Source organism: Camellia sinensis, chromosome 1, assembly GCF_055761805.1.
Source record: "Camellia sinensis isolate YWXY chromosome 1, ASM5576180v1, whole genome shotgun sequence".
NCBI classification, from domain to species: domain Eukaryota; kingdom Viridiplantae; phylum Streptophyta; class Magnoliopsida; order Ericales; family Theaceae; genus Camellia; species Camellia sinensis.
In genome coordinates, this window is record NC_138961.1 from 206,539,098 (window position 1) to 206,549,674 (window position 10,577).

At 33.8% G+C, this 10,577-nt stretch overlaps 1 protein-coding gene across 1 annotated transcript; it reads left to right on the forward strand.

Moving 5' to 3' along the window:
* Positions 1-6,661: 6,661 nt before the first annotated feature.
* On the forward strand, positions 6,662-8,733 carry LOC145822344 (uncharacterized). Its single transcript, XM_082919138.1, has 4 exons — positions 6,662-7,250; positions 7,458-7,775; positions 7,893-7,950; positions 8,412-8,733. The coding sequence occupies exons 1-4, from the start codon at positions 6,662-6,664 to the stop codon at positions 8,731-8,733; spliced, it is 1,287 nt and encodes a 428-aa protein (XP_082775264.1).
* Positions 8,734-10,577: the final 1,844 nt, after the last annotated feature.

The window sequence follows — 10,577 nt, forward strand, 5'->3', positions numbered from 1 at the left end:
AAAAAACACAAAAAAAAAAAAAAAAACAAACAAACAAACAAACAAAACAAAACTATGAAAATCACGAAAGCACGGGTAATATTTGGTAAAGCTTACATTTTTGGTTTATGTTTATAAAAAATTTATATACTGGTTTTTGTTTATTTTTAGAAAAACATAAACTATAAACGTGTTTGGTTTGAACAAAATATTTGAAAAATTTTAAAAACATAAACTAAAAAATATGTTTGTTTAGGCCTAAAATATGTATACTTATTTTTTATTATTTATAACAATGGGATCATACACATTATAATTGAAAAAAAAATTAATTGAAAAAATTATCTGAAAAAAATTAATTGAAAAAAAAAATTATTAGTCAAATTTTTAAATTTCTGTTTAAAAACCAGCATAAACTCATTTTTTGAGTTTACGTTTTTTCCTCAAATTTATAAACTGAGACAACTATTTATAAACTAAAAAAAATTATCAAACAGGTTTTTATGACAATTTTTTAAATTTTTATAAATATAAACTGAAAACGAAATAATGAAAGTGTTCTTAAAAATAGCACATGCAAGTAGGGATGTGCATAATGCTGCTGAAACAGCCAAAACCGCACCGAACCGCACCGCCAAGGCAAATTCGTTATTATTTGCCAATCGAACTGCCGGTTTTTGGTAAGAAAAATAGCAAATTCTAGTGAACATTTTATCAATCTGTCGGTTTCTATTTTTCTTCCAAACCGCACCGACCCGCACTGCTATTAAATCATGTTTTATAAGATTCTAAAAATTCTTTTTTACTTAAGTTTGCTTGTTGTTCTATACCTTAGAATATAGTATTACATTACTGCACGAGGGGAATTCAAGATGTCAGTAATCCAAAATAAAGTTGGATTCCAATTCACTTTTCAATCTTTTTTTTTTTTTTTTTCTGGCCATGTTGCAAACTTGCATCAGCTCACTTTTCAATCTAAATATTTTTCAACAGTAAACATTTTCAATATATTGTAAACCATGAATGATATTAATTTTATGTATTGTATTTGATCATTGTAGCTTCCACAGATGCTTGTAATGAACTGATGGCATAGTCGTTGATATTATCATGTTGTTGCTATACTTGCTGCATCAGAAGAAAGCTTCGCAAGATGCTTAACATCACGGTATCTCTCGTCTTTTTTTTACTCTTTGATTTAAATTTTGTAATTTGAATTATATTTTTTATAAACCGCCAATCCGCCCGAACCGCCAAGGCAAAATCTGCCATTATTTGCCAACTGAACCGCCGGCTTTTGATAAGGAAAATGACAAATTCTAGTGACACTTTTATTAATCTGCCACCCGCTATACAGTTTCTATTTTTCTCTCAAACCGCATCAACCCGCACCGCGCACACCCCTACATGCAAGTAAGGTGTACCTTTTCCATGAGGCATTTCGTGAATAGTTTAAAAAATAAATAAATAAATTCAAGGCATTTCGTGAAGTGTCAAATGCTATTTAAATTTATTATTTTTCATTTATAGGTGGAAAATGCAATAACTAAATTTTAAAACTTTGAAACATAACTCAGTAACCTAAAATAAATATATATATTTATATATATATATGATAAGGATAACCAATATAAACAAATAAAAAATTATAAAATTATTATTTTGTATTACATTACTATTCTTAATTAAAATAAGATTTATGATTCGCCTGAGTGGGGTCCCTTTTTTAGGGAAAAAAAATGGTCAATAATTTTTCAAGTTGAATATAATGTGCCGTTTATTTGGATGAAAAATATTTTATATATTTTTTAATATTTGGTACAATAGAAAATGAAAATCAACGTAAAATATTTTTTGTAGTCAACAGAAAATAAGTTTATATAGATAGAAAATATTTTACATTTTTAAGAGGCAGAAAACGTTTTATGGACTAAAGTCTTACTAATATCATCAGACTACCACTATCACTACCACTCTTATCTCCACCACCACACCACCATCACCACGACCCTGCTACCATCAATGTCGCTATAGCTGTTGTCACCCCACCACCATGCCACCACCTCCACCTCTACGTTCATTTCCTTTCACCACCACCACTACCAAACATTGGAAAATATTTTTTGAAAAAAATATTTATAGAAAATAATTTTTTATTAAAAAATATTTTTCGTCCAAACAAACAAGCATAAAAATAAAATATTTTATTTCCAAGGTATAAGCGGAACTTTCGGAATATATAAAAGGTTTAAAAAAATGATAAACTACCAATAAGTTATAATAATTGAATTTAATTCTTATTGAAAATAAGTCTTTATAAAATTATAATTAGAAGTAAATTTTTGCGACAATTTTTTTGCATATGTTACTAAAAATTGACAATTAGCGATTTTTTTTGTCATGATTTTTATAAATTGTTGCTAAAACTTACAATTAGCAACGTTTTTCTGTGACGAATTTTTTAAACTGTCACTGAAAGTTAAAAATTAGTGACATTTTTGTGACATTTTTTTAAACTGTTGCTAAAACTTATAATTATGGCTGCAAATAAACAGAACTATTGGTGAACAGGCTTAAGTTCGACTCGGTAAGGACTCATTTGGATTTGGTTCGTTAAATTTTTATTGCGTTTGAGTTCGAATTCGTTAAAATTTTAATAAATAAGTCCCAACATATTAAAACTCAGCTCGTTAGTTCGGCTTGTTAGCTGGCTATAAATATATTATTTATGTATTAAATAATGTAAAAATAGGATAAATATGTTATTTTTAAATAATATAAATGTAAATAATAGCTAACTATAGATAATATATTTATATAATATTAGTAGTAGATATTATTATTATGGTAAGATATTAATTTTTTTAATATGTTTATATATATATATATATTGTATATATAATTATATAATCGAAGTTTAAATTGTAACTTTAGTTTCATATGTAAGTATAAATTTATAATTTTTTTTGGCTCATTAAGACTTGAGAATAGACTCAAACTCGAATCAAGTCTAAACCAACTTGACTTGAACTCAGTTCATTAAATTTTTATTGAGTTTGGATTTAAACTTGAATTACTAAAATCTTAATAAATAAACCCAAATATATTAAACCTCGGCTCAGCTCCGGTGGTGTTGATCGCTAATGTGCCTGTAAAATTACTTAACGCGTGGCACCAACAAAATAAAAAAAGGGCAAACCTCTAGAAAATAGATATACATATATATAAATAAATAAATAATTACTTATAAATCTCATATTGAGAAATGATAATCTATTTAATCCCAAAAACTTTTTTATAGATTAATTAATTCTATTGATTTTGAAAAGGTAATTTAATATATTATTTACAAATTGAATTTGCGGTTATACTCTTATTTTTATTATGTTTCCTTATTCTTCTTTTTTCTTATGTACTAGAAAGGTAAGATATACAACCTATGGGAATCGAATTTTGGATGAATTTTTATATGAGAAACTTTTTTATTTAGAATGACTTGAAATGTGAGATTCTTCAAACATTTCAAAAGGAGTGCAAAAATGAATTGAAATATGAGATTCTTCAAACATTTCAAGAAGAGTACAGAAGTCCTTAGTAAGTTTTGGGCAAATATATAATTTCAAATTATAACATTCCAATGTAACACTCCAAAAAAAACTTATTGATATACTTTTTCCAAAAGTAATATTCTAATATAACACTCCCCAAAAAAAAAAAAAAAAAGACTCTTTAATGTAACACTCCAATGTAATACATAAAAAACCCTTTCGTGTATTTTTTCCAAATGTAACACTAAAAAAAAAAAAAAGATGTGAACTTTTTCAAAACATTCCAAAAGGAGTATAAAAATTCTTTAGTAAGCTTTGGACAAATGTATAATTTCAAATTGTGAATGTTACGTTTGAAAAAAATATATTAAGGAATTTTTTTAATATTTTTATGTGTGTTACATTGGAGTGTTACGTTTGAGATTACATTGATTGGAGTGTTACTTTTGAAAAATGTACATTAAGGATTTTTTTTATATAATACATTGGAGTGTGTTGTATTGGAGTATTACGTTTGGGAAAAATACACTAAAGATTTTTTTAGAGTGTTACGTTGTTACGTTTGACAAAAGTACACTAACGAGTTTTTTAATGTGTTACACTAGAGTATTACGTTATTAAAGTATTACATTAGAGTGTTATGTTCTTATTCGTAAGGGCTTTTTGGTTTTTCGGCTTTTTTAATTTTTTTGTGAGAAGAGAGTGTAATGATTATGGGTTGGATGTCATGTTTTTTTTTTTTTTTTGTAGCTAAAATAGCCACTTTAGCCCTTCCCAAACAATGCCATAGTGCGAATTATTCAAATGTGTAATTTCACATTTGGAAAACCCCACTTTTATTCCTCAAAAATTAAACTCAAATGTGTAAGTAATTACCCTTTTGTGTAATTTCTACTTTAATATGACATTTAGTTTTATCAGAAAAAGGAAGAAAAATGATCCGTTGCTCGAATTTGTTGGCTCGAAATTGGCCCGAATACCCAAAACGACGTCGTTTTGGGATTTTTTTTTCGTTCTTTCTCTGTGCATTCAAATACAGAGGGAGAGAAGAGACGAGGGAAGAGAGAGAAGAGAGAAGAGGAGAAGGAAGATCAAACCCCACGGATTTTCATCAAACCCAGCTCCTTCTTCTTCTTCTTATTAATTCTTCACCAGACCCAGCTCCTTGGTTCAGTTCCGAATCATCAGACCCATCATCATCATCAGACCCAGCTCATTCTTCTTCACGGAGAAGAGGAACCGAACCACAGATTTTTAATTCTTCAATAGATCTGGATTTGAGGATTAAAGGTAATTTTTTTTTCTTTTTTTGTTGATGAAGATGATGATAATGATGATGTTGAAGATGATGAAGATGATGAAGATGTTGTTGTAATGATTTCAAAATCTGAGGATGAAAGAAAAAAAAAATTGTTGATAAAGATCTGCAAACCCAGATCTTGTTGATGTTGATGAACAAAAAAACATTTGTTCAGAAAAAAACTTGTTGATGTTGATCAACAAATTTTTTTTTTTTTTTTTTTTTTTTGATGTTGATGAAACCCAGCAGCGCCAGAAAAAATAAAAAATAAAAAACAATTTTCTGAAAAAAATTTGCTGATGTTGATCAACATTTTTTTTTTTTTTTTTGATGTTGATGTTGATGAACACACCCAAGGATATGGGTTGGCGGCGAAGAGGTTTACCAAATGATTTGGTAGGTACTAAGAGGTTATGTTGATGAACCCAGCTCCTTATGTTGATGATCGGCGTTGATGTTGATGAACCCAGCTCCTCCTTCTTCTTCCTCTCTTCTTCTTCTACTTCATCTTTAGAAAAACGCGAAGAAAAAAAGAAAAAGGAATCGGAACTGAAAAAGGAAATAACTAAACAATTCATAAGATTACATTTTAGGTTTTATCGGTGCTTCATCCAAAAAAAAAGAATTTTAAAAAAATAATAAATGTTATTTAAATTAATAGTTAATTTTAAATTGGGCTGGCCCTAAATTTGGCAACTATTATATTTGTATACTAATGATTGAAAGGCTTTATAGCCCATTGTTAACCGTTTGGGTTTGCGGCATAGCAACCATACAAATGGATTTTGCAGGGTTCTCTTGATGCTCAATTTCTTATGCTGCTTTTGTTTTGATTATAAAAAATATCCACTATAATTTTTAGGGATATTTACCAATAAATCTCATCCCACAAACAGTTGCACAATTTGATCCCAACATTGTGTCTATTGCTCTGATTGGTCCTATTAGTGAGGGAATATAGTCCTGTTATACCCTTTTTTCATGTGGGGGGGGGTTTGGGGTGGGTTTTATTCTGTATATGGAAGTACAATATGTTCCTTTTCATTGTGTTAGGGTTTTTCAGGCTGATGTGACGGTGTGTTGTGGTCATTGGTGTGTTTGTGGACAGACGGTGGTTCCAGTTTTGCCAACAGTAGTGCTCGTGTGTTGCAAGTATTGTTCTGTTTTGTGTTTATCCCTTTTTTCGTGTGTGTTGTGTGTATAGCTTAATCGTTGTGTGTTGGTGTGCCATATAATGTTTATAACATCATTGTTTCCCATTCATATGGGCTGGGCACATTCATATTGAATATGTTCACGTCGTTCTCCAGATGACACATTGGTGTCGTGTATTGGTTTAGTAGGTTTGTCTTACTATGTAATTTATACGATTTATGCACCCAATATGTGTTGATACACATTGCTGATTTGATGTGCATTTGACACACATGGCTGGGTTTTGGGTAAGGCACGGGGTGTGGGTGGGTTGTTCACACATATTCGTATGTAACAGTCTACTGCGATGCATTCACTGTAATCTGAAACACTCAACAGTAGTGCTCGTGTGTTGCATGTATTGTTCTGTTTCGTGTTGATCCCTTTTTCCATGTGCGTTGTGTGTATAGTTTAATCGTTGTGTGTTGGTGTGCCATATAATGTTTATAATATCGTTGTTTCCCATTTGTATGGGCTTGTGCACATTGCTGATTTGATGTGCATTTGACACACATGGCTAGGCTTTACGTAAGGCATGGGGTGTGGGTGGGTTGTTCACACATATTCGTATGTCACAGGCTACTGCGACGCATTCATTGTAATCTGAAACACTTTGTTACATTGTTTGCATATTGTAGGGATGGACGCTCATGTTATGTTGGTGTGTTGTTACTGTGATACGAACGCCGCCATGAAGTTGCAACTTCCATTTCGATTTGATGATCTGGTTAATTCTGTCCATCAAAATTTTGATGGCCTCACACATGATGATTTGTGTTTTTTTTTCAAGATTCCGGGATACAACATTTTCAAATTACAAAATGATATCGATATGGAAAATATGGTATCCCTTGCATGGTCTTTCCGTTTAGGACATATTGACGTCGTCGTTCAAACTCGATGCATGCAAAGTTCAAACGGTTTTGGTGACGCAAATCAGAAACCATGTGTTGTTACATTTAGTACACCGAGGGAAGGATATGAGTCGGACAATGACGATGAACAAGATGATTTACTCCCCAATTTTTGTCCTCATGTTAACAAAGTTTACATGTCCGCTCCATGGGCTAATGGTATCACACATGTGGGTCAAAGTTTTGAAGGCGGGGCTGCTGAATTCCGTAATGTTCTTCGTAAATATGCAGTTGAATGTGGATTTCGGTTCAAGTATCTGAAGAATGGCTCCGTTCAGATTACAGCCGTTTGCACGATGAGGGAATCAAAAGGATGTATGTGGTCTATACATGCAAGAGTCCTTCATGCTGATGAGTTTTTGTACATTCATAAGTGGAACGCAGAGCACATTTGCGGTGTTGCCGTTCGGACACCAAAAAATCTGAGGGCAGGGTCTGATTTAGTGTCCAATGTTATCTCTGAATGAGTACGTGACAAACCGCTTACACGACCATCCAATGTTTTTTATGACTTGAAAAAAGATTATGGATTAGAGATAAGCTACCGAGTAGCATGGTTGGGAGTTGAGAAAGCAAGGGGCGGGATGTTCGGTGCACATTCCATTTCGTACGATCAATTACGGTGGTATAGTAATGCTGTTATGGAAAACAATCCGGGCAGTTACATTAACATTGATTACGATGACCAAAATCACCGGTTTGTACGATATTTTATATCATTCAAAGCATGCATCGATGGGTTCAATCATTGTCGGCCTTTACTATTCCTCGACGGTACCTTCTTGAAGGGGAAATTCAAAGGCAACTTGCTAGCTGCTACTGCAAAGGATGGCAATCAAGGTTATGCTCATTCGTAGCACACACACTGTTGTTGGCACATTTTTTCTTTCAAATAAAAAACTCTACGATGTTTGCGTCATACCCATCTGCTGAACCCACTATTAATTTTGCACACAGGTTTATTCCCATTGGCAATTGCAATTGTCGACTTGGAGAACATAACTAATTGGGCTTGGTTTTTGGAACACCTCGCGAACGTGGTCAAAACGGACAGGATGATCACATTTATTTCAAACCAACACACAGGACTACTAGAATCTATTCCGATCATATTTCCATCTGCCCACCATGCTTTCTGCTTGCAACATTTGCAACGAAACTTGCAAGACAAGATGTGATACAACAACAAGGTGCACCGTGTCGGATTGCTAAGTAAATTTCGTGCATGCGCTTACGCACCGACCGTAACAACATTAAACTCCAGCTTAGAAAGCTTTAAGGCATCAGGCCGACAAGTGGCAACGGGTTTTTTGAAAGATTTACCTCTAGCGTATTGGGCAAATGCCTACTTTCGGTACTCACCCGATCATGAATATATTCCACCAAATTAGTTTCGTACATTGTTCTGCTTAATGCAGTTATCCTTCATAATTACATGTAACTATTTATTACATGTTTTCATCTTCTTGTTTGTAGGGGTGACCGATATGGCGAGATGTGTTCCAACGCCGCTGAGTCATTCAACTCATGGATTCATGAGGCACGACACCTTCCAATCACGAAGATGGTTAACAGCATTAGAACGAAAATTATGGACCAAATGTCCAAACGCCGACGCAGGGCAGCTGCATGGCCTGGAGTTCTTTGTCCCAAAATCGAGTCTTGGTTGGTAAAAGCTTACAACAAAGGCAGGGCATGGCTTGTACGCCAATCAAGTGATGCTGTGTACGAGGTCCATTCATACCCATCAGTACTTGTGGATGTTGGCAGGCAGACGTGTTCGTGCTTTCAATGTTAGATTAAACGAATTCCATGTGCACACGCGATGGTTGCAATCCGTAACAACGGATGAGATCTGTATGCCTTGGTTGAACCATATTACCATGTGTCCGAATATCGTTCCACATACGCATCAAGCATAACCCCAATAGCAACTGTTGACAAGCCACCATTCAACACCGAAGATTTCATCATACACCCACCAGTTGTGAAACGACCACCGGGAAGGGCAAAGAAAAAATGAATTCTGTCTCAGGGTGAAGAAACACAGCAAATTCGATACGGACGTTGTCAACGCATGGGGCACCACAACAGGAAGACATGTAAAGAACCAATTTAGCCGTCACTGCATGTAAGATTTATGGTTACTATTTTCATTCATAAGTTTGTCATTGTGATTTTTCTTTTCCCCTAAGTAAATAAGTGTGTATGAATACATCGGACATACCATACTATTATCGTTGTTGTTATTACATACTAGTATCGTTTTCATTAGAGCGTCATCTTCATTATGTAAGTCGACCAAATAATTTAGGTTGTTCCCCTTATTAAACGTTTACGTTATAAAATTTGTGCTACGTATCGTATTTTTTTCCGTAATAATTTGGTTACATCGATGGCATTGAATTGAATTGTGGTCTCATTAAACCCACTTTTCCAAAAAATGATATGTTAACAACGTCACACCTGCATCATGACACACATTCACCTAACAACCCTATACGTGGAACATAAACATTTACCTAACCACCCTATACGTGGAACAACACCAACCCACAAATTTTTTGTTTGCACACAGAATGATGTTGTTCAACATATCAAACCACATTACTATGCACCACACAAACTCACTGTCAAAAATTCTCACCAGCAAATAACATGTTATACCAACTCCATATAAACACATTGCCCATGCATATATCACAAGTCACAAAAAAAACCACAACACATTTAACGAAACCCCGCATTATATTTATTAGGAAATTAATATTGTCAACGTACGTTCACAAAAACCAAAAAACCATGCATATACCACTTGCTAATCAAAAATATATAACTGTACGCTATTTGTTTTCCATATGTGCCCAAAAATCATGCATATACCACTTGCTAATCAAAAGTATATAACTGTACGCTATTTTTTTCATATGTGCTTAAAAGTTAACATTCAGATGGAATGTTTAAGACCCCTGCTAATGTCGTTGACAAATCCCTTCACCATGTTTGCTCTCAACACAATGCCATTGGTACCTTGCAATGATCGCGCTACATCAACATGGTGCACGTACTGCCTCATCACCGCGTAAACAATAACCGCACAATCCAGCCTACGTTGGGAAAACAAAAAATAAAACTTCAATTAAATTCCACAATCACTTTCGTATACAACGGACAAACAATACTATTCCAACACCAGTTCACTTACGAGTCGGCTTTCTGTTGGGGGCCGTCTTCAACAGCCTCGAGGGGACGGTTGAAAGTCTCAGTGATGCTAACCTCGTCTATTCCATTTGCTCGTAAGGATCGCTTCATTACAATCGACACACGTTCCTTCTATCACACACAAAACACCCACCGTAATTACATTCAAAATCGTAATACATCCATGACCTGATTAAAACTACAATAAAACGTGTTCCTTACCAGGACAAGTGCTTCACTGTAGTGCACGTCTGACCTGTCAGATGAACGTTGTCTCATTGGATTAAAATGTTTCCAACTTCCATCCTCTGTGTCGTATACCACCAGCGTCCAGTGTGCTTGGTTGCATATTGGGAAATGAATGTACCTACATTCCTTTGCTGATGCAAAATTCTTCAGCACATAACTTTCCATTGTTTGCGTGTTGCCAGATTTGAAAAT

Coding starts and splice junctions, on each gene's coding strand:
- LOC145822344 (XM_082919138.1), top strand. CDS start 6,662: ATGGACGCTCATGTTATGTTGGTGTGTTGTTACTGTGATACGAACGCC. Junction 7,251..7,457: donor GATGAGGGAATCAAAAGGAT/GTATGTGGTCTA, acceptor ACTTGAAAAAAG/ATTATGGATTAGAGATAAGC. Junction 7,951..8,411: donor AACATAACTAATTGGGCTTG/GTTTTTGGAACA, acceptor TCTTGTTTGTAG/GGGTGACCGATATGGCGAGA.